Here is a 27,032-nt window from a genome sequence, read left to right on the forward strand (position 1 = left end):
AGGGACATCACAGGATCAGGTACGGGGGGCAGGGGGCGGCATCTCTTTTGAAGATTAAACACGAAAAGTAAGGCAATTGAGAGAGGCCTCACTCTGCCCCATGGCCTCCCTGGGATCCAATGCCTGACATCAGCTTCTAGCCAAGCTCAAACCAAGAAAGGAAACACCCCAGGGTGAGGGGCTGCAGCCCAGACACGGCTGGCTGTCAGAGGCTCTGTGCACGCAGAGATCCAGCGGACGCAAGGTCCTGCTCAGCATCTTGTCCATATTTTATTCTCTTTCACTCAACAGAATAGAACTTTTGCATCATGAAGCAGGTCTGAGATGGCTGCCCCTTCCTCCGCCTGGCTCCTGGACAGCAGGCCTGAGAGGGTGCCTCTTGGCTGCCAGGTTAGGGTTCCAGGGTGGACGTTTGGCAAGGACACTCCAGGGACAGGGTGAGGGGGACTCCTGACCCATCTTTGGCCCCTAAAGCTGGGACCCTCCCTTAGCTCTCTTTGGTATCTCATAAAACTGGGGCTGCCCCACCCCTCAGCCCTAGACGCCTGGGCCCACCCTGGCAAGTCGCCTGTAGGAGGGGTGCTCCCCAAGGCAGTGCTTGGCCAGCGCCCGCTCAAAGGGGCCTTCAGCTGGCCGGGCAAGGAGAGGACGCTGCCCGCACAGTGAGGCCACAGTCACTGGCGCCAGGCTCACTTCTTGTAGTGATTGGGGGCATCTGCAAAGACGAACTTGAGGCGGTAGGCCTCAGCCAGCAGTAGGCTGATGTCCTCGTCACCCCAGCGGGCGGTGGGCAGGTTCTGGAGGAAGAGAAGCAGCTCCTGTGGGGAGAGAAACAGGCAGGTCAGAGGAGGGCGGCAGGGGCTGCAGGTCAGGGCCCGAGCAAGGGCAGCCACCAGTGGCTGCGAGGTGGGCACAGGGAACTGCAGAAGCCTCCCATCCACACCCACCCTCCACGCCAGCAGTCCTCTCCTGCTCACTCGCAGCTTGTCCTGCAAGGGGCTGCTGAGCTGCACCTGCCCACTCTTCATACAGCGGGCCACCGACCTAATCCCACAATGTCCCAGGGAGGCAGACATCGGCACGCCCAGGGCCACACTGTGTTCCAGAGGCCCGGGGGCAGGTGAGCGTCTGAGAGGTACCGCTCAGGCAGAACTGAAGCACACATGCGCAGGGACCACAGGGTGGAGCCAGGAGCATGACAGGACCACCCGGCCCTCCCCTCCACAGCTGCCCTGTGCAAAAGAAAGTGAATCAGGTGTGTGGAGGCACCGGGTGTCAGCAAGGCCAGCTGCATCCCCAGGTCCAGCTGAGCCGCTTAGACAGTGCCACCTCTGAGCCCTGCTAGCTCCTCTGTGCAGACAGGGACCACATGTACGGGCCACAGTAGCACCTCAGCACCAGGCACGCACATGCCGGGCACACACATGGGCACTCGCGGGGCACACACGGGGTACACACCTGGGCACACACATCAGACACATGGGCACCCACACGGGCACACTGCACACTCAGCAGGGCCTGTCACTGCCCCTCATTTGGTCCTTCTGGCTTCCGGGAAGCAGGAGCTCTGCTCTGAGTCCCCCATATCGGAGCCCCTTCTGCTAGCCTCACACTCCAGGCCAGCAGTGAGCCATGTCTCAGCCTGGACAAGCTGTGGAGATAGTTACACAACCACAGGACACAAAGGAAATGTCTCCAGAGCTCGGAGTTTAGAGGCCAGGATGCAGACACTGGTGACAGACACGGTGACCTCCTAACCGGAACTGTGGCAGAGACTCAGCCCACCCCCACCGTGCACCCACAGCACAGCCCCTTCTGCAGCCCAAAGCCCACATCCAGAGCATCTGTGACCTCACTAAGGACATGCTGGATTTCAAGGGACTGTGATACCTAGTGTGGCTTGGCAGGAGTGGGGCTCCGAGGGCTGTGTAGCCAGGACAGCTTCCTGGACTGGGGTCTCAAAAGAGGTCCAGGCCAGGCGGACTTCCAGAGGGAGGTACTCAACTGTCTGATGGCCCTGCTGAACCCGGTCCTACAGAGTGACCACTTGAGGCCCTCAGGGGCCACCTGCTCCTCCCCAGCCCATCCAGAAGCAGGAAGGAAGTGAGGAAGGCAGTGAGGCGCCAGGGTGCTGGCACAGCCCCTTCCCAGCTCCTGGCAGGTGACAAATGACAAAGGGGGCAGCTGGCTCAGGCTGCCAACACCATCTGTCAATAAAAGGTTCAGCCCAGTGAGGCTCATGCCCAACCTGAGGTAGCCTCTGGGACCCTGCAAGGTTGGCACAAGGCAGGTGCTGCAGCCACTGGCTGACCCGGAAGTGCACTCCCTCCCTTCTGTGTGGTCCCCATCAACGGCATGTGCCCCTAACCCTTGTTCTCCTTTAGAAGTGAGGCTGGCGCTATCTCCTCATGGGCAAGATCAAGACAAGCCGAGCTGTCCTGGTGCAGGGGCCTGGCACAGTCCCAGCTGCCCTTGTGACCAGCCACCACTGGCCCCACCCTGGGTGAAGTAGGGCCCTGGCTATCCCTGAGCAGTCACACACCATGAGGACTATGTGCTAGGACGCTCTTCTAATTGTCGTTTTGCTATGGCTGGGTGCCAATTCCCCCCATTTCCTTTGCATTTTGGATACTTTCTATGGGCCTTTAAATTGAATTCACAGAGCAAATTTCACCGGCAATATGTCCTCAGGGACACATCAACATCAATCTGCTGTCTTTCACCATTAGATGCAACTTACACGGATGCCAATCCGATTCCGAGCAGGTCATAAATAAATACCTTTGGTTTTATTTTTAATCCACTTCGCTCCGTATTATCATGACCTCGCTACTCGCAAGGTGAGAAGTAGTGCCCTCCCATCACGGCGGCTTACCCACTCCACTGCACACTCAATTTCAGAATCTAATTTAGTCCCCCAGGTTCGCTGGATGGAGGGAGAATAGAAACGCCCGGTTCCTCACGGCCTGTGATGCTAAGGAAGGAAAAATCTATCCAGGTGACCTTTACAGCAGGCAGAGAACACAGACAAACACATCCTTAAATACAGATCTCTTTTAAAAGGCTTGTCTTATTTATGCGCCAAGCAGCAGCACCTCCAATCTGGGTAACATGGCACATTTATTAGCCCTGCGCTATTCTGCATTACCCACCTCATGCAGGTAGCGGGTCCATAACTCACAGAGCCACTGCCTGTGCATGTGACGAGGGTGCAGCTCGCCTGGACCACCCCGCACTGCGTGGCCAGGGACAGGACTGCAGGGAATCCTCTAGGGGCCTGGTCCAAAGACTGCAGGTGGCACTTTCCCGTCAATTCTTCTCCATAATCAACACCGACCCCCTTGGTGGCTGTCAATGTTCAGGGAAGGCTTTGCTCCCACCTGTGATGCTGAAGGAAAACAAGGCAGGCCAGCCTGCAGCCGCTTCCCAGCCTCTGTGTCCGAGGGACTTGGTAAAGAGCAAATGATGTTCACGGCTTCGGCTCTTTGCTGCCAAAAGGATTTTATTTTTCCAGAGTCAAACTCGTCACAGCGCCATCTACACCATGTGATCACCTCGGCACACAGGCCCTTTCAGGAAGGACAACGTGGTGACGCGGGTTCTGTAATCACGGGCAGTGGCAGGATGGGCAGAGATCACAGATGAGACACCAGTGGGCACCACCCAAGCCCCAGCTCCACACCAGACAGCTCCTCACAGACACGGCCCCCATGAGCTCACCTGTTGCAGAGGACACGCTTCCTCCACTGTATCGGCAGGCCCCTGTGTCCCTATGCCGCCCAAGTGGCATGAGGCACTCAGTGGAGGTCAGCGAACATCACAGAAAGGTGAACATCGTGCCCCAGGAACCACCAAGGGCCAACTGGGCACCCACTGGCTGGTGCACAAGGACCAGGATGCAAACCCACCCTGCACAAGCCACACGCCCTGGGCAGGTCTCTCACTGGCTGTGCCTCAGTTACCTGTAAAAGGGGCGACGAGAGCCCCCCTTGGGCTGCGCATTGGGGCTCCTATCGTGAAATCAGCACGTGACCACTAGTGATGGATGAGCCACCGTGGCAGGAGCCATGGCAGCCGCAAGCTTCCAACCAACTACTGTCCACAGAGGATGCCGAGCCACCCAGCAAACAGGCTTACCATGAAATCACGGTCTCACGGAGCAGAGCACTGAGGAGGCAGGGACAGCATCCTGCTCTCCCACAGAAGCGCCTGGTCATGGCAGGGAGGAGGCAAATGTCTGGGGGAGGAGACGCCATTACAGGTGGTGACTGGGCTGGGGCTGCCACACTGCCCATGCACCCACCCTGCACCTGTAACTCCTGGGAGGATACACTAAGAGATGTGGAGGACAGTGTCCTTTAACCCCTTTGGACTAGACCTTCAAATTCCAACCTCAGACGCTAAATAAGCCATATTAACTTTAAAATATTCCCGAATAACTGACTTGGGCATCAATTGCTGAGCACATAAAACAAGAGGCCCACCCTCATCCTCCCCGCCCAGCGCGGGGATAACCCATGCCAGCTATCAGGGCAGGGTGTGCATGGCCCAGGGGCACAGGATCAGTCCATGGGAGGCCTGATACCCCCACAGCCTGTGATGTGCCTTTGTGTGCAACAACCCCCACAACCCTTCCGTGTGGATGACTGACCTGGGCCACCTGGAGGGGGACACTGCCCACTAGGCCTATAGGTCTAGGCACATGACCCTTCCTACACTGAAGTTAAAAGGTCCCCTTCCTGTAAAAACTATGACCATGTGGCCCTGGGCCTAGAGGAAGCTGACCTTCTCACTGAAGGAGAGGTGTTCTAAGGACACCCAGTCACCATGACTGAGACCTGCTGGGACTCCAGGTAAGACACATGGGAACAGCAACAGAAAAGGGGATCAGAGGGTAGAGATTCAGTCCCTGGGGCATGCCCAGGCCTCATTGTGGTTGAGTGCAGGAGGCCAAAGGCCAGTGCCAGTCCTCAGGTGGGACCTAGGCAGGGCCCAGCACTGCACCTTCCAGAGGGACCCCACATGTGAGGGCTGAACAGACACCACTCCAAGCTTTGGCAGCTATGAGACCCTCCAGGGACAGGTACTGGCACAACACAGAGCTACCGGACAGCCAGCCGTGCCGGTCACAAAGGGGCTTCCAGTGCCACAGCCTGCCAGGCTCCGCACAGGCTCTCAGGCACAGGAAGCAACCCTGGCTCTGCTCCCCAGAGAGCACCTGTGGACAGGAGCATGCCATGGACACCGCAGCACGCTGCCTCTCCCGTGGCCACACAGACCCACAGGCCTGCACCTGCACAAAACACTTGAAATCACCAAGAGCTGAAGGGTAGTTGAGCATCATGGCTGAGGGAGCGTGGGGATTTTCTTTCATGAGCCCACCTTCTGATCTTTTAAAAGTACACACACATCTGTTCATTAGAAGTGATTCAAGAGAGAAGCAGAGGGCCCGCGCTGAGTCAGAGGTGGCCTGGCTCTCGTGCGGCCAGGGGTGTCCAGCCCAGGAAACTCCTGCAATAGTCTCCGCCCAGTCACGGGGCACTAACAGTGGAACAGAGAGGAAGTCGTGGCATGGGAGTCGCTGCTGGGCAGGTGGACTGGCTCCACTCCAGCCCAGCCCCATCCTTCAGCAAACAGGGTGCAAGGCCCAGGCCCTCTGTGCCAGACCTTCTTCATACAGAGTGTGGGTTTGCGACTCACTGGGTGGCCGCTCAGGTGGAGGCCATCTGTGTCCAGCACATGGTGTAGCAGTTAGGCAGCGCTGCCTGCAGGAGAAATCGACAGGAAGAACAGACAATTCCTAGTGCTTGAGGCAAAACCAAGTGTGGGGCTGGCTGGCCACAGGGTGCTCGGCCTCCAGGTCTCTGGCCATGGCCATGGGGGCTGGTGAGCATCTCCAACAGGCGGGGGAAGAGATGAGATGCAGGGTCCGTGCAGCCCCACCCGATGTTGAACATTTAATGTGAATGAAAGAGGGTGGAGATTCTCTTCAGTGACTTTATGTCGACTATAGGGTCAGATGATGGCACTGGATGTGCTGGGTCCAAGCAAGTATTTTGTTGGAGTCAATTACACCTGCTTTTCGTTTTGTTTCCGCATTTCTAAGTGGCTCCCGTGATACTCTGCACTTTCAAAGTGATGCTGCTCTCAGTGACGCTGACACGCACAGCCTGCACGCCCCGGTCCTTGTGCAGGGGGAAAGCCCGCAGGCGCCCGGACAGGGAAGGGCCAGGCAGCAGAGGCCCCGCTGGCCATCCCGCTCCTTGCACACAGCAGAAAACACCCAGAGGTCTGCTCAAAGGCCACTCGAGTCAGATTACAAATCGCCTGCACCCAGGGATAAATCAGCTAACCATGACGGGCGTCAGGGCTCCTTGCTTGTGGGCAGGCATGAGCTTAATTCACTCTGCGCCCTATGCCCTGCGCCCCGCACCCCTGTGCAGCCCCCACAGGTAGGCTGCACAGGTCTCCTGTGTTCCTCTGAGGTGGCCACTTGACAGGGGGGGTGGAGTCTCCAGCTCCAGGACCCTTCCCTGGGACTCAGTAACCAGCAGAGCAACCTCAGTGCCCAGGACGCATGTCTTGTGCCATGAACAGCATCTTACGGGAGGAGCTGTGGCACCCCTTACCTTAGACTGGGCCAGGATCCACCGAGGCCAGCAGTCCTGAGGCCACTTCCTGTACCCCTCCCTCCTGTCCCTCTGGGTTCCCCGCAGGAGTCAAGAGTGTAACTCTGACAGTTGATTTCTTTGACAATCCAGTTATTAGTTTGAAACCTTGTCAAGTTCTGGACCAAACCAGGGCTAAAAATAGCAACACAGTGACAGGCAGCCAGGGCTGGATAGCACAGCCAGAGCTGGCCATCCCGTGGGCTGACGGCCCTTGGAGGGTGAAAACAGGTGACCTCTCGACAGAGCAGTCTTCCCATGAGGGCCTGATGGCACAAGGACACGCTGTCCTTGTGATTAATTTTGTATTTTTGCCAAAAGAAGACCTTTGGAGCTCAAAACCAGCTCGGCACGCAGCGGCCCACAAGCTGGCGCGGCTGAGGGCCTTTGATCAACACAGTGCTGCCGATCCTCGCTCTGCGATTAGCGTCTGTTTCATCCTGAGCAGGCGGCCTGCGTTGTGGACCCAGGCCAGGGATGCTGTGGCCATGTTGTCCCCAGGCACCAATCAGGAGGGTGGTGAGGCTGCAGGGAAGGAGAGCTCGGCGCTTATCTATAAAGTAGCAGGCTCTGCAGCCCTGGCACCTGAACCTGGGCACATGGCTCACACAGTAGCCACCACTCCCCAGGCTGAACCAGACACGCTGGCCACACTGCCTGCAGGCAGCGCAGGGGCAGGACCAGGCTTCCCAAGGGCTCAGGGGGGTCAGCCCCACACCCTGCTGGACCTGTGTAGGGACCTACAGCATCTGTCCTGGGAGCCTCACCTGGCAGCCTGTGGCCTCACTCGGGTCCTCCCACGACCTAGGGGCCCCTGCACCACCCTCTGGTGGACCTGGAACCCTGGCCCTGCAGCCACTCCTCTCTGGCTCACCTTCATCACTCTGGCCACCTTTCCCGGCCTCCTTGGCAGCCCCGCCCTGTGAGGCCCCGGGTGCTGAGGTACCCAGGCCCTCCCTTCTCCTCTGTACCTCTGGGACACTGCTGGTGTCCCCACTTCCACATCTCCGCCCAGCAACCAGCTCCCCAAACCCCAGCCCTGCATGTCCTGTGGCTGCCTCTGGCCTGCGTCCTACCCATGGCCTCGTCTGAGGCATCTCAAACTGAACGTGCGCCCCCTCAGTGACTCCTCCCTCAGCCGTCCCTGCAGTGCCGGGCACCACTGTGGTGGGGGAATGGCACTGAGGCGCCCACCCACATCCAGCCCCCGTGGCCCCTGCCAGTGCATCTCCACATGCACCTCCACCTGGTCACACTGCCTTCCCACACTCACACAGCCCCAGCCCATGTCATCCTGCAGGACGACCCTGCCGTCCCACTGGCCTTCCTGCTCCCACCCTACCCCAGCCCCAGTGACCCACAGCCCGCACAAGCAGGGACGCTCTTCCTTCTTGAGGCACAAGTGCAGGCACGTGGCTCTGCTTTCTAAAAAGTTCTGAGGGCTCCTGCTGCACGAGGAATGGGCCCCACAGTGCACTGACGCGCTGACCGTCCTCTGCCACTCCGCCCTTGTTAGGAATTAAGTTAGGGCTGGGGGCGCAGCTCATGGCAGAGCACTTAGCCAGCAAGCCTGAGGCCCTGGCTTTAATGCTCAGCACCCCCAGAACAAAAGCAAACAAACTCAGGGGTAGTTCCTCTCTCCTGCCTCAGGCCTGGGAAGCTTCTGTTGGCGTTCGCAGGAACAATTCTGGTTCCCGCAGGTCTGCAACGCGACTCAGAGAATCTACTCCCAGCCACCCAGCTCAGGCAAGCTCCCGGCTCAGCACCCAGATGCTCTGTGACTGCCCCGGGAGGTCTCCTTCCTTCAGGCGACAATGGAAAGCAAGTCACGGATTATAAATCAGATAAATGCACACTGAGCTGCTGGAACAGACTCATCTGCAGAGCATAACAGACCCAGGAGTGGTGACAGCACCACCCGTGACACCCAGCACACACAAGAGCTTGTCAGCTTCTCAGATAAACAGAAAGGCCACCAGTCAAGAGGGAAGGCTGCCAGGAGGCACCAGCCAGGAAATGGCCCTCGGGGTACTGGGCAGGTGTCACAAGTCATGTGGATCCGTAAGGACTCGAGGGAACTGCGGCCTTGTGGCTGAAGAGCTGGGGTGATAGCAGAGATGGAAGCCCTAACAAAAGACAGACTCTTCTGAACTGGAAGCTGTAAAGCCTGGGATTAAGGAGCTCAAGGACTCTCAGGAGCAGGCAGGGGCACACAGGGAGCCTCCCAGGGCCCCTCGCCCTCCTGGTGACTTGGGCAGCACTGGCCGTCCCCTGCCTGTGACTACTCTCCACTTCCCCACTGCAAGCTGCTCTGTGGGCAGGTGCCCTCTGCCTGGTAGCTCCAGGACCGGAGCAGTGCAGGGCAGTTGTGGGCAGGGTCGTGAGTTTAGAGGGGTGCCTCTGCACGTGACAACTGAATGCTGCAGCTGAGGACACCTGGAGAGACGAAGCCAGTTTAAGATAAGGACGTCCAGAAACAGTTCCGAGGGCCACTTGGCAGGGCCTGAGTGGGAACTGAGAGCAGCTCTTGGCTGGCAGAGAGCACTGGGGTGGCTGGAGAAGAGTGCCCAGAGGGAACACTGGTCAGTAAGACCAAGCAGGCCTGGGGCACCACCTGCTCCCACCAGCCATGTGCCCCTCTGTTCCCACGGCACCTTCTCCCCGCCCTCCTAACGTGCTCACACTCACTCATGTCCATGCACACCTGCCTGCAGATGCACCTTCCGGTCCAGCCTCCTGGCCAGCAGCTGACTGGGAGAAACTTCTGAGGAACCCAACTGAGGTACCAATGACCGCTGATCTCAGAATGCGGCAGAGCACTCAACAGAAGAGACACCTCCTGAGTACAAAGGGACAATGGACAGAACAGCAGCTTCCTGTCAAAGTAGGAGCAGGCAAGGGCCAACCTGTCGTGGCTCAAGGAATCCTAAAGTGGGGCTGCCACCCAGTTTGTAGGAAGACCCAGACCCACAGCTGTAATATGCACCTCTGTACCATGTGGCACACCTGTGGCAGGAACTACTGTCACCACCATGGTACTGTTAGGAAGCCGGGTCCCAGCAGGGTCACTACTGACCAGGGTCACTACTGGCCAAAAAGCCTAACAATCAAGGAGCAGGAACAGAGCCGCAGGCTGTGGTGACTCTGCACAGATCAACACACTGAGACACCCAGCACAGGCCCTTTCCCAGTGCAGGGCCTGAGGACAGAGCCAGCTAAGAAGTGACACTGCTCTCCACTTCTGCAAGTGCCTGAGGTCCACAATGACCACTCGACAGGCCTATGTGGGGTCTATGCCCCTCACTCACTCGGGTCCTCCTTAATCACAGGGCAGGAGGGGTCCTCCTAGGTGAGAAAGGCCACCTTTGACCATGGAGGCTTGAAAAGACCTTTAGAAGTACCACCTCCCAGAATCTCCCCAAAGCTCCAAGGAAGACCTGGGTGGCCAGCTCTGCTTGTTGTGGACCTCAGAGGCCCTCGTCCCACTGAGGTGGAGCCCCCACCCCTCAGAAGGGCCACGAGAGAGTGCCAGGGGGCAGCTGCTGGTCTGGGGTGCCACCTTTGTCCCAGTGACTCTAAAGACAGGCTTCCAAAAACGCATCTCATCTGCCCTCCCACTCCATGCACAGGCCCTGCTCTCTCCGCCCCAGAGAGGACAACTGTGGGTCTGTTGCTGCGTGCCTCCTGAGACGGGGGCCACATCCCAGTGGTCCATGTGAGGGCACAGAGGGGATCGACACACAGAGGGGCCAGAGATGGGGTGAAGAGCCACAGCGCCCTTTAACTTAGAGAAGACCAGCCACTGTAAGTAAGCTCCAGGATCAGGAAACCCAGCTAGGAGGTCATTAAGTCCTCAAAAAAGCAAACCTCTGAAAGCCCAAGAGCCACTGTAGCCACACAGACTTCCTGAGCTGCTTCCGTTCAGTGTTGCCCCTTCTGGAATCTTCCTCCTGCACTCTCCACCATGGACATCAGCCTGTGAGCTCCTGGGGCAGGGCTGGCCAGCTCCACTGTGCCTCCTTCGCTACCCAGCCCACCAGGGTGGCAGGGCAGCCCCGGGCCGACCACACGCTGCTGAGCCAGCCTGACCCATGTGGGTGGGCAACGCTCCTGAAGAAGGGACACTGAGGCCCAGTGCGGGGATGAATGTCGCGAGGAGTTTTGCTAAATGTCTAATTAAGTTCCTAATTTTAGAACTTTTGGAAAATCATCTGAGGAAACAACAGAAGCTGCAGGCCATGCCGCTGAGCAGATGTCTGCTCACACAGACTGCACTGATGAGGCCTGGGCCATGGCAGACCACCCTAGGCTCCAGAACCTTCTAGGTTTCCTGTCACAAGGGCATGTTCCCCACCAGGCCACCAACAGGTCACTGGACAGGGCTACCAACATCAGCCCTGCCTGCAGCTTCCCCAGAGAGAGGGGTCCCTAGTGCCTGGTGACCTCAAGTTCTCAGGCAACTGGACAAGTAGTGGACACTGACCCTGGGCTGGCCAGGGACAAGTGAGACCTTCAGTCCTCTGCCTCACTCCCCTGCTGGCTGCCCAAGAACCTGAACCAAAGCTGCACAGGAAGCTGCAACTGGCCAGGGTGACAGCGGGAGGGGTGGTGCTGGGTCAGGGACTAGTTCCTGCAGCACCAGAGGCTGGCTGCGAAGCACGGCAGGCAGAGGAGCCTCAGGGAGGTCCTGGAGGGAGGGCTCCGCACAGCCAGCTCCAGGTCCCGGGTTTCCTCCAGGCCCCCAGGCCCAGGACATGGTACTCACCTGGGATGAGCTCCCTGGGGCCCAGCTCCAGCAGAGCCTGGAGCTACTGAGGGGCAGCTGTCTCCCAGCCAGGACCACCACTGCCTCAAGCATCTTCCTGTTGAGAATTTCTGTTTTTTAACCCTACTGCTCTCTTCTCATGCCAGATGGTCTCCCTTCCTGCCCGTGTTTGTTTTAAATGTCTCCTCAATTGTTCTATGAAGGTCCCCTGGTTGGGAGCTCCCTTTCCACAGCAGGTATGCAGCAGATGATAGTCACATGGGGACAGGAGTTTGTCTTCAGGGAGGAGCCTCCTGAGAGACTCCCACTTCCCAAGGGTGAGGAGGCTCCCAGGGCTGGTGTTGGTCTGTTTCTGTGAAGACACTTGGTGTTTCACTGTTTTCCTTTCTGGCTTTGACACTGGTCCCCTGCCTGCTGGAAGCCTCCCCTGGGATCAAGGTCCTTCAGGTCCTCTTTCCCGGCATAGCCCAAGGAGGAAGTAGGGGCTTTCCTGGCCCTTTCAGGATTGGCGGAGTGGGGGAGGGACCTGGCTCACACAAGCTCCTTGGACACTTGCTCTCCTCTCTCAATCAGCCCAGCCTGGTCCTTAGGCTGAGAGCCAAGTCCCCGTCATCATGGACCAGACCCCAGTGCAGCCTGCCCCTGCCGCTGGGTGGCATTCTTGTTCATGGCCCTGGCCCAACTCCCTGCCAGCAGGTTTGGAGCTGGCCAGGCTGTCTGTGCCTGCAGCTCAGGCCATCCCCACAATTAAGGAGAAGCATGGAGTCCGGCACGGCCATCCTGCGCAGTGTAGCTGCTGACAGCAGAGAACACTCGTGGTGCTTGAAGACAGACTGGAAGGCAGCATGTGTGGCACAGCCTTGCAAGGCCTCTCTGAGGACACCGTGTGACCTGGGGACCTAAATCAACACTGGGAGCTGGTGCTGAGGGTGCGCACACTGCAGGCCAGCAGTTCCAGGGTCCCCTGACAGGTGGTGCAACACCCAGGAAGGCTGGGGGAAGACAAGCGCTGGCTGGAGGCTCCCAGACACAGCACTGACAGGCGACCCGACAGGGCTTAGAACAAAGCACTCTGGGGGTGGTTTCACCCCGGCCATTGTTTGCAACTGGCAGCTCCTGGTTATAATAAAAGCAGGTGGATCACCAGCTGGACTCAGGGAGCCTGCTCATCTGCTCCACAGGCCTGAGCCCCACCCATCAGGTACAGTGGCTACTGGAGTCCTGGCTGCTGGGCCCGTCCCTCCGACTGGGCCTCCAACCAGCTGCTCCCCTGGCTCACCTCAGTGGTTTTCCTCTCACAGACACTCACTCTTTCAACTGGTTTGCCCCTGTCACTCAGCTCAGGGCACAGTCAGGCAGGGTGACTTTAATAGGTGCCTGGGGTTCGTGGTGTCCTCTAAATGAAAAAATGAATGAGTAAATGTGTGCCCTCCCAACAGCCATCATGGGCCTCCAAGCTCCATGGCCTTACCCAGCACTCAGCCTGTAGCCAGAGCCCCCTGTGCAGCTGGGGACAGCAGTGGAAACAAGAACCATAGAAAGACCCCCCCCCCCCAGCTCCGCACCCCCACAAGCGAGGACACCTCCTGTTCCCAGGGGGCAAAGCCCTCCTGGCCAGATGTAAAATGGGCCAATGAGTCATGGCCCAAGTATCAGAAGAAACATCTCACAGCCGTTCCTCAGTGCAGTCCAAATCAATTCCTGGGTAATCCGATTTGGTTCTCTCTCAATGATAGTAGAAAGACAGAGGTGTGGCTGCCTTAGGGGGAGATTAAGAGGGGCTACTGGTGGGGGACACATTAAAGACAACAGCTAACTGTGCTGTAATGGCCTGGCCCAAAGAAGCCCTGGGCCTGGGCTTGTGTGTCTGCAGGAATGAGTCTTATGGATTTTTCCTAATGTCACTTAAGCACCATTCATCAATCCTACCTAGCAACTGTAATCAAAAGGCTTCGACTTGATTGCAGGAATCTGCTCTGGGAGGACGGCTAATCGATCCTTCTTGCTAGTCTACCCCATGGATGAGTGAGCCACCAAGCCATAAGTAACATCAGAATGTCTGGACACCTGGGGAAGAGTCACACCATGCAAGAGCGTCTCAAAGCCCTCTGGGAAGCTCCCTGCTGGGCCACCTGGTGTAAGCTGGCTGCTCTTCTGGGGCCCAGTAGCTGTCACCCTGTCCTGAGGCTGTGGCAGGTCCCAAGGGTGGGACTGGTAGCTTCTAGGGGTAAAGTAGAGGAGGCCTCACTCTTCTTCACCCAGTGCCTCAGTCTGTGCCAAAAATGAGGCCCTTTCCCAAGGGAGATGGACCCATGGGCTCCAAACACAGTGCCTCTGGAGAGGAGCCATGGGAAGGCAATGAATGTCCAGTTCCACAGAGGGCCTTGGGCAGCCCAAGTGCACAGCTCCACGGTGTCAAAAGCAGAGTGGAAGGCCTGGTTTAGGAGCTGGGTGGATGCCGGGCACTGGTCTTCTCTAAAGAAGCCAAGGGCCTCGGTATCTGAGAAACCCTGGCCAGGAGGAAGTAGCCCCTATCTCTACACACCCAGAATGCCATGAGGCCATCCACCCAGGACCTCTGTGAAGAGGAGTGCACAGGGAAGGGCTGATTCACCAGGTGGCTTGGCATCACCCACAGCAGGGGCAGAAGACGGGTGCAGCCAGGACTGAGAGCACAAGAGGGAAGGCTGCTCATGGACTGTGCACTCCTGGGAGTTCCCAGGCCTTCCCTGTCGGTGCAGGGGAGGGGGGCTGCTCCAGACCTCATCCCCGGGCCCACAGAGTCCCTCCTGTGTCTCTGACAGGGCTCCAGGGACCAATCCTTCTCAATAGCTCAGCTGGCCCTTGCTGCACATGCAGGTCCACTGGGTGCCTGCCAGAGAGCACGGGGCCACAGGGGACAGTAGGCTGGCCCACCTGCTGGGAGACGCTCTCATCCCTGGGCTCAGCATCCTCACTGGTAGGCTGCCATTCCTCGGAAGATGTGGGGCATGGACCGTGATGCTTCAGATGCAAGCCTACTCCCGGACACTGGCCAAGAATAACTAACCAACCCCTGCTGCAGGGCTTCTTACCACCTTTCCAGTAAAACCCAGGCTGAAAGTCCTCTGCTGGTGGGACACTTCCCTTTTGTTTTGAGGAATGTTAAAGAGTCACTGCCAATACTTCACACAAGAGATTCATGGACTTGGAAGGGCCAAAGCTGCTTTTAGGGCTCTGCTCCACCAAGGCAGAGAGGGTTGGCGATGGGGGCAGGTGGCTCCATCCTGATCCATCTAGATGGTTCCCTTCCCTTGGGAGAGAGTCAGAGCTTCTAGGGGAAAAAGTCTCCTCAGGGCCAAGGCTTGGGTAGGGCAGCATCCTTGCCAATACCATCCATCCACCCACCCATTCATCTATCCACCCAACACTGGGGAGTTGTGTGGCTCTCAACATCTCCACGGTGCAGTCACCCTCAGGGCCTGTGCATTACCCTTGGCCCTCGCCACCAGTGAGTCCCCGAGGACAAAGGTTAAAACATCATAGTGCCTGGCTGAGAGCAGCAGGATAATGTCCAAATGAATGATGAATGATGGGTGGTAGACGAGTGCGTGTATCAGTGGGAGGGTAGATAGGTAGATGGATGGATGGGTAGATGGATGGTTGGGTATATATGGATGGTTGGATGGGGGGTGAATAGGTGAATGGGTGGGTAGATGGGTAGATGGATGGTGGGTGAGTGGGTGGATACATAGGTGAATGGATGGATGGATAGATGGATGGTAGATGGGTAGATGAGTAGGTAGATGGATGCATAGATGGAAGGATGGGTAAATATATGAATGGCTAGGTGGGTGGGTGGTGGGTGGATGGATGGTGGGTGGGTGGATGGGAAGATGAGTAGATAGGTAAACGGGTAAATGAATAGGTACATGGGTGGGTAGACGAGAAGGTAGATAGCTAGGCATGAGGGTGGCTGGGTGGGGATGGGCCTTCAAACAGGCTCATGGTGCTAATCTTCCCACTGGGAACCTGGAGGACAGCCAATGCCATGAGGCCTCCAGGGCCCAGTGGTGGCAGATACAGGCGCATACTCCCCATCCAGAAGAAGTCTGAGCACACAGGAGGCTAATGTTGCTTATGATCCATTAGCACCATGACTGCCAAAACCAATGCATAAAAAGCCAAATATATTCCATGCCAGATCACCATTTGGAAGAACAGTTTCAGTCACAACTCAAAATATTATCCAGCTAAGCTCTATTTTGGAACTAGTGGAATTTGCTATAGGAAACTGTAGTCTTTAAGGTATTAGCCAAGCCACTTCCTTCCTCCCTCCCTGTATGGCTCCCTTATTCTCTCCTCTTCTTTCTTCCTCCTAGGAAAAAAGCTACCCCCGGAAGCAGGTATTAGTAAAAATTTCATATCCTGTAAAATGGTGGTGCCCTACTTCAGAATGGGGTGCTAGGAGGGTTTCCCCAGGCATTTAGAGGAGTTGGGCTACCCTGGGTTCAGCTCGCCAAGCCTCATGCTAGCTGTGGCCAAGTCATGGTGCCTGGACCTCCTTCTTGGTGGGTGGGCATGAGGGAAGGCGAGTAGGGTAGACAGAAGATTAAAGGCAGATACCCACTGGAGCACGGGAGCTCCCTGGAGACAGTGGAGCGGTGTCAGGATGGCTGGGGGTAAGCTGTGTGCTCTGGGGCCTGAGAAAGGAGGGTGGAGCAATCTGCTCAAGGAAGATGACGTGGAACACCAGCACTGCCCTGAAGGCAAGGGGTCCCGGGCCAAGACCCAGGTCTCCTTCAGTTCCAGAGCTAGATCCAAGCACGCTGTGACTGGGGCTGGGGCGCCGAGTTGTCACTTCACAGACAAGCCCCAGAAGCATGGGGAGCCTTTTGGGGAAGGTGGGGGCAAGGCTGGGCTCCCCCACAGGCCCTGCTGGTGGCCAAGCAGAATAGCTTCCGGGTGAACAAGCCCTGTTTCCTGAAACGGGCTCTATGGCAACACTCTGCACCCCGAGGAGCTCCATCTAAAATAAGTAGAGCAAACTGAGCCGCCCCAGGGAGAATGGAGAGATTCAGCGCATACATTCAGAGTGGTGAGACCTTTTCAATTGATTTCTAAACACATACAGCTCAATTTCTACTCAGAATTATGTCCACAGCGCCAAACGAGGAGGAACTGCTTTAAAATTGCTGGGCTTCATTTTGGACGTCACTGCCGTTCCTAGCGACCGTCTCCAAAGTGACAGATAATGATTATAAAAGATGTTAATGTGACGGGGAGTGCAGACAGAATCACAGATTGGTATTTAGAGTGAGATTCTGATCAAGAGTGATAATGTGAGAGGAGACGTCACATCACTTGACGCCATGACAGGTTCACAGGCTGGTTTTCATGTACTGGCAGGAATTAGGTTTTATCACAATAGGATTATTTGAAGACATAAAACATGGCCCTGAGAACGGGACTTCTGCAGCGACTCTGAATACAAATATGCACCTTAGGAAGGCAGGATGGGTGTGGGGATGCTGGCAGGCCAACCTCCTCTGAGCCAGGAGGCCAGCCTCCTAAATGGCAGGGGAGGTGGGGCTCCTGTAGATCCGGGCTGGCCCCTGGGAGAGGGGAGGACTGTGCTCCACAGACAAGGGGGCAGTGGGCCCCCGCATGGGGAGTGCAGCACATAATTCTGAGCAGAAGTTGAGCTGCACGTATTTAGAAATCAATTGAAAAGATCTCATCACTCAGCTCTGACTGTGTGTGCCCGATTTATCCATTCTTCCTGGGGAGGCTCAGTTTGCTCCACTGATTTTTAGATGGAGCTCAACGCTATAAAAAGTGCTCCATGGAGAGCAGGGCTTGTGGGCCCCGCCACGGGGCCCTCCCCTGCAGCTCACCACCCAGAACAAGGATCCCAGTGCCAGCCCCACGGGGTGGGGGGGCTCTCCATAGCTCACGTTTGGGTAAACTCCTGGCTCAAGGTCCATACCCTGAGCAGGACAGGGGAAGGCGTGACCACACTGGTGCTTATGGCCTGGTACCTGTGGACTGAGCCGGTGGCATCCTCCAAGGTGTTAGCCTTGGCAAACTTTGCCCCAGATGCTCAATGACATGGGACCATTCTTAAGAAGCATCAGGCCTTTGTACGTGAGCCTTATGGTGACAGACAAGTATAAACGAAGCAACCAGACATGTTAAGTCAACTTCTGGCAAAGGCTCAGCAAAGGTCTCTCAAGGGCGTTGGCCGAGCGGGGCCCACATCTAGGTGAGGCCATCAGGTGGAATGGCTGGAAGCCCAGCAGCTGCCAAGCTGTGCTGGGAGCGTCTGAAGGACCAGATGCTATGGTCCCCAAGCTCGTTTCCCCAAGATTGACCTGTTCAGGTCTAACCTGCAATCATGGCATTGATGGGGCCTGAGGTCATGAGGGAGGGCCCTTCACGAATGGCATTAGGGCCTCTATAAAGGAGGCCTGAGAGAGACCCCTATCCCTTCTGCCTAGTTAGGACCCAGCCCCGCATTGCACCTATTTGTGACTTGCTGTGGCTTCTGGCCTCAGCACAGGGAGCGACAGGTGCTCCCTGTTTATTGGCCACCCAGTCTAGACCCAGTCCCCAGCATCTGGAAGCCCACAGGTATCACTGAACACCCTGAGGACAAAGCAACAAGGATCTCCCGGGTCGTGCCTCCACCCCAACCTGCCCCCCAGCTCCTATGGAAGGAAGCAGCAGGTGACTCGGCAGGGCCAGAAAACACAGTGCATTCAGCTTCTCCAGGAACCTGCTGTTGGCCAGTCCCAAGCTGCCAGTGACCACTGTCCACTGCCTCGCCTGCTCCCCCAGAGGCCGAGCGTGCTGTAGAACAGGGACTGGTGTCCTCAGCTGGGAGTACACAGCAGCCAGGCTTAGGCAGTCACCTGACCAGCAGGGCAAGGACCCAAGACATAGCTGAAGCGCTTCCCCTGGGTACCCACCAGGACCAGGGCTAATGCATGGAATTTCAGGGGCACTAGGAACCCCTACTGGATGGCAGTCGTGACACTAAGGACAACAGTCCACGCAGCAGCTGTGTTTCCAGGGTACTTATCTATCACAGGGGAAACAATCTGGCCTAGTCCAGGGCGGCTGTCAGTGGCAGGACCAGACCCCAGCTGGGAGAGGTGAACCTGGTGGTTACTCCTCTGAGTCTGGGCTCTACCCACTGTAAGACCTCCCTTCCCCACCTGCCACGCCACTTCAGGCAGGCTGGTGACCACGCTTCCATGTCTCTCTCTTCCCCACTGAGAGAGCTCAGGGGCTCTCAGGAATATGCAGTGGTCCCAGGACCCGGGCCTGAATGGGGTCCTGCATGGCTGTTACCTTTGCTCACTGGTCCTGTGACTGTGGCAGGGAAGCCCCCAAGGGGAGACAGAGGCCCAGCTCCAGGACACTGAGGGGCACAGCATGCAGCTGTGTGCAGAGACATCTCAGCACCCCAATGCCAGGGTCCCCGGAGCCCAGAGAGCTGCCCCATGAGGAAAGGATGCCCTTGGCCCCCTGCTGAGGGGCAGTGACGGGATACCCAGGCTCCGTAGTGGCCAACCCAGGCCCAGATGTCCCTAGTCTCTAGTGTCCAGCCTGACTGGACCCTGCCACCCCTGCCAGCCATGCTGAGAATCAGACACACTAAATAAGAGAAGAGCAAATATTTTTTCTTTGCAGGAGGAATTAAAAGATCAATGCAACTTCTTCTGTGTGCTTTATCTCAAAAAACAAACACCCCACAGTTGAATTGAGAAATCCTGTCACGTTTGCCCTGAGAATCCTCAAAGTGATCACAGTAACAAAGGAATGCACAGGCCCTGGGCTTCGCGGAGGGGAAGGGGTTCCTAGGACAGCCCAAGTTCTCCTTAAGCTCTCTCACGCCACCTCGTCGTTACTGTCTTATTCTTTTGTGCCAGCACACGGGTGGGGACTCAGAAAGGACCTGTGGCCTACTGTGTTTAGTTCTTGCTCCACTGCTCTGGGTAGGGCTGCGACACAGGCCAGCAGGGCACCTGTGGGCTATGGCGGCCAAGGGCCTGGGCACTGGCAGCTCCCACCACTGAGGGCCCGAGTGTGCCAGAGTCAGAGCACCTTCCACAGAGGCCACTCTTGCTCTGGAGGTCCAGGGCCCTGGGGTCACCCGGGACGAGGGTCCCCAAGGCTCTGGTCTGAAGAGGTGTGTTCACAGCCTGATGTCTCAGGTCTCCCTGCCACAGCAGAGCAGTGAGGCTGGGAAAGCTCCAACCTCACCCTGTTAATCAACAGAAACTGAGGACCACCCCCCTCACCTTCCCCATTTCCTGGTTCTCGTCAGAGCTGAGCTGGGTGAGAAGCATGGCCCAAGGAGGCGGGCAGTGGGACCACCAGGCTACGGGGAGTAGAAAAGGCAGGAGCCAAGGCCCAGCGGCCAGATCCACGAGGGGTGTGGAGCCTGGGGGGACCAGGGCCCCAGACCTCCTGGCAGCTAAGAGGGGAGGGTGGAGCAGTGGGAGAGGAGGCCCAGGAACTTGGTGGAAGGACCTCAGCCCTGCATGTCACCGAGCCCCACTTCCCTCTGTAAGTACAGATCGGGGACTCCAAAGGCACTCACTACCTTTTCCACCACCCTCACCCAGTCTGCCAGCTTGCACTGGGCAGTTAGTGTGGCCTCCTAAATTGCTTCCCTGCCAATCTACTCAGCCAGAGCGGCTGCCCCATGGGAGCCCAGGACAGGCGTGGGACAGGGCCGGTGTTTGGTGACGTGCCCCAGCAGAGGAATCAAGCACGCACTGCCCCTCCAGCCACCAGTCCCTTTCTGAGTTGCCACTCCTGCCACCACCTAAGCCCTGCTCTGGGCACTGGGAGATCTCAGAGAGAAAGGTCCAATCTCCGAGCGCCAGGCTCAGCCTTCACCCTACCTCCTCCTTGGCCCGCGAGAGTGGCTCTGTGCCTGCCCACCTCATCCTAGACGCCGCCCCCCCCCACACCCCTGGTTTCCAGCCCTCACAGCCTCCGTGCCCTCTGCCAGGGACATGTCTTTGGGTGGAAGCCAGCCTGTGTGGCCAGAGCCCACCCTTCCCCAGCCCCAAGGCCACCTGCATGCGCTTCTACCCTGTCCAATCTTGCTGTCCTCCCTGTCAGAACCAAGGCTTCCCGAGCACCTGCCCTTCAGCCGTCCTACCACCAGGTCCTCAATCCCTGGTGACACCTGGCACATGCACTCCGTATGCCCACTACATGTAGAGCCAGGGAGGGGGAAATGAAATGGATCCAATTTGAGGGGCACTGGGACATCAGGATGACAGAAAGAAGTGCCCGGCCCAGCCCTGGCCCACCACAGGTACTCAGAGGAGGTAGTGCCAGGAAGGTGGCCCTAGATGGCTTCCTTCACCCTCCCAGGTTGGGGGTAGGAGGCTGAACCTCACAGGGTCTGGTAACCATGGGGAGAAGGTGGGGATGATCCCCACAACACGGGCTCAGGGAATGTGCAGCAAAGCCACAGGCCATGGCCCTTCCTCGGGTGGGGGTCAGGGTTGGGGTCGGGATCAGGCCATGAACGTAGTGGCCTGATTGCTGAGGCCAGTGTGGGTGCATGGGGTGAAGGGCAGTGTGGCTGGAAGGGAACAGGGTAGACAGCAATGGGTTCCCGGCACCAGCCTCCCCTCTGGGCTGCATGTCCTGCCCAGCACACAGCACCATGATCTCGGAGTGGAGTTGCTCCACTGTCACCTCAGAAACTCAGGACACTGTCACATGAGCAGAAAGGACACTAGCTGCACAGCACAAGGGGGCTCTCCGTGAAGAAAACCAGGAGCTGAGTGATCCAGCTAGTCCAAAGCTCAGGGACACGGCCTCCTGCAGCAGCCTCCTCCTGGCCAGAGGTGAGCACACATCAGGTACGCTCCACCTCAGCCTCCTGGGGCCGACTGCGAAGCCTGCGGGCTGGTGGCGACCCTCTACGCTTTGCTGTGAAAGACTTGCAGGTCGGCCCCGCTGAGGTGGTTTGGGCAGGAGGCCTGCGAAGAGCATGTTCCTGTAGACCACGTGGGCTAGTGCCACTACTGCCCTGTGCTAGACTTGTGGGGCAGCCACAAAGGGCTGAGAGATGGGACCTGGGACAGCTGCGAGGGGAACATTTTATTTTATTTTACTGTTCTGGGGATTTAACTCAGGGACACTTAACCATTGAGCCACATCCCCAGCCCTTTTTTGTATTTTATTTAGAGACAGGGTCTCACTGAGTTGCTTAGGGCCACAACAAGTTGCTAAGGCTGCTTTGAACTTGCAATCCTCCTGCCTCAGCCTCTGGAGCCGCTGAATTACAGGCGAGTGCCACCGTGCTCGGCTGAGGGGAACATTTTAATAAGGCCCAAGATGTAATCACATTTCTTCAGGGAATGAACAGATGAGCTTCCCTAAGTTTATCTGCCTCAGATAGCAAACCCCATTAATGAGATAATAAGCGCTTTTCAATTAATGATTTGAGTGGTGGATGTAATTTTTTCTTTAATGGCAAGATTAATTCAGAAGCAGAAATGAGCAAAGTGGGGGGGAAATGCTGGCAAGTTCTTCTGCCCCCCCCCCCCCAATTCACCTGCAGGCAGGTTCTGCAGGAAGCTTGGGCCAGGCCCCCAGGACAGCTGGAGCAGACCCAGGGGAAGGCACTAAGTCCTGGGGTCCAGGTACCACCCTCTTCTCAGGGAAAAGAAATTCTCTGAAGAAATGGCAGTAGAAAGGGAAGTCTCCTTAGCCTGAGGATACCACCCAGGGAAGGGCAGGCACCTGACATGAACACACAGGGGTGACCTCACAGTGCAGCCAGTCCTGGGCTGGCTCCCTGCAAAGCCAAGGACAGGCACACGAACCAGAGGACCAACCCCGTCCTGTCCCCTGCCAACCAGCAGGCACGCTACGCTGCTGCAGGTGGAGTCCCCGACACCAAGGGGCCTGCCATGTGGCTGCAGGACAGGGAAGTGTGTCCTAGAAAGCCACTGCTAACCAGCCACTGGCCACCAGTTCTGCAGCTCTGCTGCCAGCTGGAGTCACGGCTCGCAGTCAAGGAGGGACCAGGGGGCCCCACACGCCTCTGTCACCCATTGACATCACAGGAATCCTTGTTTGTGCAGGTATAGTCTGTGATATTCGTGGTGTTTGCACAACAACAAAACCGCCTGTGGGTGGGGACCCGTCATGAAGCAGTGACAGCAGTGTCTGGAACGTCAGAGTCATCTAGGCATGGAACCCAAAGCCAGGCCCCGGCAGCCGGGTCACAGCCAGGCGGGCCTCCTACCACCCCATTCCGTCCTTGCCCCAACACCATGCCCAAAGCATGGCAGGACACAGCTGCGCCACTGGACGCCTGCCTGCTCGTGAGGCCGCAGCAGGGTCTCCGCCATTCTACTCTGAGGTTACTACCTGCGGATGATCTGGCCAGGACTCCTCCTGCGCAGGTGGGAACGTGACAGTGTGACCCACCCTGACTTGCACCCGTGCTCCAGGGCCATCCGTCAAGGAGGCACAGGCAGCTGAACCCCACATGAGCGTTCCTAAACACGTCACCAAGAACGCGAGTCTCCACTTCCCAGCACCCTCCTTCCACGTCTCCAGAGCCCACGGAGCTTCCCGAGGTCGGAGTGGCCCTGCCGCAAGCTCACACTACACTGGGCTGAACTCCCTGAAGGAACGTGAGTTCAAGGCCTTGGGTGAAACTGAACCACGATCATCAGTCCAAGTTGACATTAAGATGCCACTGAGGTCCTGGGTTCCACACTCCGAGGCGCTCCGTGTCCCTTCAGACCGCACAGAACTTGGGTCCAACTGAGGGTGGAGTTGAGCCTCACATCCTCCTGCTGCCCGTGGTGGGAGCAGCAAAGAGGAGGAAGGCCACCTGGTGGGAGAGGAGCTAGAGACAGAGGAGCGGCTGCCCTGTACCCAGAAGGCAGCGAGCCCCATCCTGCGGCGAGCAGGGTCCCGCGCTCAGGAAACTCCCTGCCACCACATGGCAGGTGGGCTGGAGGGGGGCTGGAGGGAGGCTGGAGGGAGGCTGGGGGGAGGCTGGAGAGGGGGCTGGGGGGAGGCTGGAGGGAGGCAGGAGGGAGGCAGGAGGAGCAGGTCCTTTGACAGAACAGGGATGGTGTTAGCTGCTCGGTGGGGTAGCCTTCCAGGCAGAGGAGGGACAAGGCTGGGGCTACCACGCCACCAACCTGCTGTGGGGGACATGCCGGGAGTGTGCAGGCCCCACTCTGGCCTCTACCCAGGCCGTAGAAGGGCTAGGGCAGAGCTGTCTCACAACTTGTTAGTGGCCCTTTAGAATGTCAGTGCAGAAGGGCTTGGAAGCTTCTAGAACCCATGCCACTGTGGTGACTCCTTACTGCCCTTTATAAAGACTGCAGCAGAGGGCCACAGGGAGGTGGTGCAGGGCAGAGAGGGGACATCCAGGCCATAGTGTCTTCTGCCATAGTGTCTGCCTCCCCTGGGGCCAGAGAAATGGAGCCTCAGGCTGTGGACCGAGACCTCTGAGACCATGAGCTACACGTAAGCTTTTCCTCCCCTGACGGTTCTTGTCTGGTCTTTTGTCACAGCAGTGGAAAAGCTGCCTAAAGCAGGCAGGATGGTGAAGACACCTCAGCATGGTGACTCTGGGCAAGGGGACAGGACTGCAGCAGGGGACAGGAATGTAGACAGGGAGGGACAGGAAGTCAGATGGCACCCTCTCCCTCAGAAGAACAGCAAAGGCTGGGAAAGAGCAGAGCAGCAGCACCTTGCAAGCCTGCCAGTCCCCTTCACCCTCGGGAGAGGCGGGCATCAGTCCAGACATACGGAAGCCCCCTTCCCTTGAGGGGCCAGGGCTGTGTCTGACCAGAGGAGGAAGAAGCAAGAGATGAGCAGTGGTCACTCAGGCAGTGGGGGTGGCAAACGGCCACAGGGTCATGGAGGGCAGGTTGTGAAGGACGCAGGGGTCATGTGCCTACAGTGCACGACTTCCAGCATGAGGACAATGACATGCGCAGGAGAGCCACACCAGGCCCATGGCACGCGAACAGCTCCAGGGAAGGACCATGTCACAGCGATCCTGAGCACGTGCCCGCCGTGGGTGCTGAGAACCTACGTTCTCACCTTCCCTCTCCCGCTGTGGAAATTCACCACCTGAGGCTGAAAAACTCGGCAATGGCTACTCGGAAAAACAGAGACAAATACAAAAACGGAACAGAGACGTGAATGGCTGCCAGCCGTGGGCAGGGCTGGGAAGAGGGTGGGACGCTGTCCTTGAAAAACGTGACACACATGCAGCTTGGACAGCGTGGGCACTGGGCATGCTTAAAGTGTGGGCGTGGGACACAGGTCTCTGGGAACAGCCCGCCCCTTCTCCTAGCTCTGTGATCTTGAGGAAATGCTGTGTGAGGGAAGCCACCAGGTTGGCAGACCTTGGCATCTCCGTAGGCCAGCAAAGGTCGTGAAACCAAAGGTCAATGGCCTCTCAACCATGCTGTCATTCGAGAAAAATCACAATGGCACCGCACCCGCTTCCTAGCAGGCACGTTGAGACCACTTGGTGGTGGGCCTAGCAGCTCCAGCAAGACCAGGCCACTGCCTAAGAGATGGTGGCATTCGCTGTGGCACAGTCAAGACAAAAAAGAGAGGGGAACAAATGACCCTGAGACCTGGATGCACAGTGAACAGGTACACAGATGCCAGCCCAGCCCAATCAGGCAGGTGGCCAGCACAGAGGTCCTCAGGCGGGGCGACCTTGGGCTCACTGGGCCCCCAGTCACACAGCCTCAACCGATATGTGAACACTGGGGTTTGGATGGCCTCTGAAGGTGGGCAACACCCTGAAGGCCTTGAGCACAGAGTGGACATCACCTCAAGCCCTGGGGGTCTGAGGTGACTGCTAGGGTGCCAGCATGGCCCCAGGCCACACAGGCTGAAGTCTCAGCTGCTTGTCCTCAGAGGAAGTGGCATTCATCTCAGAGGGATGACTGAATACACAGGTGTGTCTGCAACCCCAGGCAGATGCCACTTGTTTCAAACCTGCCCTTTGAGTCAGTTGTTAAAGGTAAAGTGAGCAAGCTCATCTGGAATCAATGAGGCACCCACAGCACTCCCTGGAAGTCACCACTCAGGAAGGCAGGGCAAGCACGTCCTCCCTACTGCAGGGTTCTGCATCAGGGTGGGCAGGACCCCGGGACTGGCTGAGTGGACCAGTTCCTCTTGCCTCCCCCAGCTACCTTGCTGAGTCTCTAAGGGGACATCTCTGGAGGAAGCAGTGAGGACCAGAGGGAAGTGTGGAGAGGAGGACCAGAGGGAGGGACGGGCCGGGGGTGAGGACTGTGTCCATGCCTCAGGGGCTCCTGCAGGCTGGGCAGGAGCGGCTTAGGGGCCTAGGTGAAGACTGGGCCCAAGAGAAGGAGCGCCAGGCACTCTCCATGAGAACAGGCACCTGGACGCTCTTTGGCAAGCCTGGGTCTGAGGACAGTGTGCTCTCTGTGCCCAGAGCCTCCTGCCACTTGGAAAACACTCACTGTTCAGACAAGGACCCTGAAGCAGAGGTCCGCTCTCCCTGCTCACTAGGGCAGAGACAGCGGCTGGCCAAGCACGAAAGCAAATGCCACTGGACAGGAACTCTGCTTGCAGTAACAGAAGCACAAGGGTCATTGTGCCAAAGGAAATCCAAACACTCCTAGATGAGGCAAAGCAGTTTTCTTCAGGACTATTTAGGCAAGAATTCCCCATTTGCAAATAGAGAAAGGGTTTGTTTTTCAGAGATTAAAAAAACAGTCAATTCTTTCCTGCCTTGCTTCCTAAGAGATTCCAACGTTGTGTGCAGGCACGACGTGAGTACATGTCTGTGTGCATAAGCAAGAGCACAGTGTGCCTGTGTACTGTGTGTGCCCAAGTGCATGTGTGTGCGTGTCCCTGTGAGCCTGTGTGTGAAAAACCATCAGCTCAGGCGCCTGCCCTGTCTGGTGGAGAGGTACAGAGACATTCCGGAATGCCTCTCCTCACTGTCCCACCCCTCCTGGGGACAATGACCCCCCACCCCAGTCTAGGCAGGGCAAAGGGCCTTTGCCTCCGTGCCCCTGCCTAGAGTCAAGGGCCCCTGGGCTGCCCTACTGGAAAGGGGCTCCACTAGTGGGACTCCACATCTCCTGCACCCCTTCAGCTGGGAGAACACTGCCGGCCTTGACCACAGCCACACCACTGCAGCCCAGAGCATCTTCACAGAACTTCCACCTCTCAAGTGACCCCTCCCTGCCGCCCTCACAGATGGCACCAAACCCCTCCTAGGAGGCTCTGTCTCCTCAGTTGGCCACTCTGGCCCTCGTTCTAGGGAATACCACGGCTCTCCTGGCCTCCTGCATCCTCCCTCCTACATGGTCCTGGGCCCTGGTAACACAATGCTCTGCAGGGCAGGTGGGGTATGGAGGAGCAGAGGCCCTGTGGGAAGGGCCTAGGTGGCTTGCACAGGGTCTGCTGCCCACTGCCCGATGGGCACCCACAAGGCTGGATATGCTCTCCTGTGCTGTTCTGCCCAAGGGAAGCGCTGCTGTCTGCCCCCTTGCCTCCCTGTAAATTCCTTCCTCCTGACCCTCAGCACCATACCCCATCTCACTCTTGCC

At 57.7% G+C, this 27,032-nt stretch overlaps 1 protein-coding gene across 6 annotated transcripts in view; it reads right to left on the bottom strand.

Moving 5' to 3' along the window:
• Nucleotides 1-251: 251 nt before the first annotated feature.
• Nucleotides 252-27,032, bottom strand: part of Tbc1d22a (TBC1 domain family member 22A) — a 315,829-nt gene continuing 289,048 nt past the window's right edge. For 4 of the 6 annotated variants that reach the window (XM_027954562.2, XM_027954560.2, XM_027954561.2 and 1 more), the window contains one exon: nt 252-818. In XM_027954562.2, coding sequence (XP_027810363.2) covers nt 626-818 — 193 coding nt within the window. In that variant the 3' untranslated portion in view covers nt 252-625. The remainder of the gene's footprint in view (nt 819-27,032) is intronic. The other 2 variants (XM_027954563.2, XM_027954565.2) reach the window with 1 other exon arrangement.

This window comes from Marmota flaviventris, chromosome 3 (assembly GCF_047511675.1).
Source record: "Marmota flaviventris isolate mMarFla1 chromosome 3, mMarFla1.hap1, whole genome shotgun sequence".
In the NCBI taxonomy this organism is placed as follows: domain Eukaryota; kingdom Metazoa; phylum Chordata; class Mammalia; order Rodentia; family Sciuridae; genus Marmota; species Marmota flaviventris.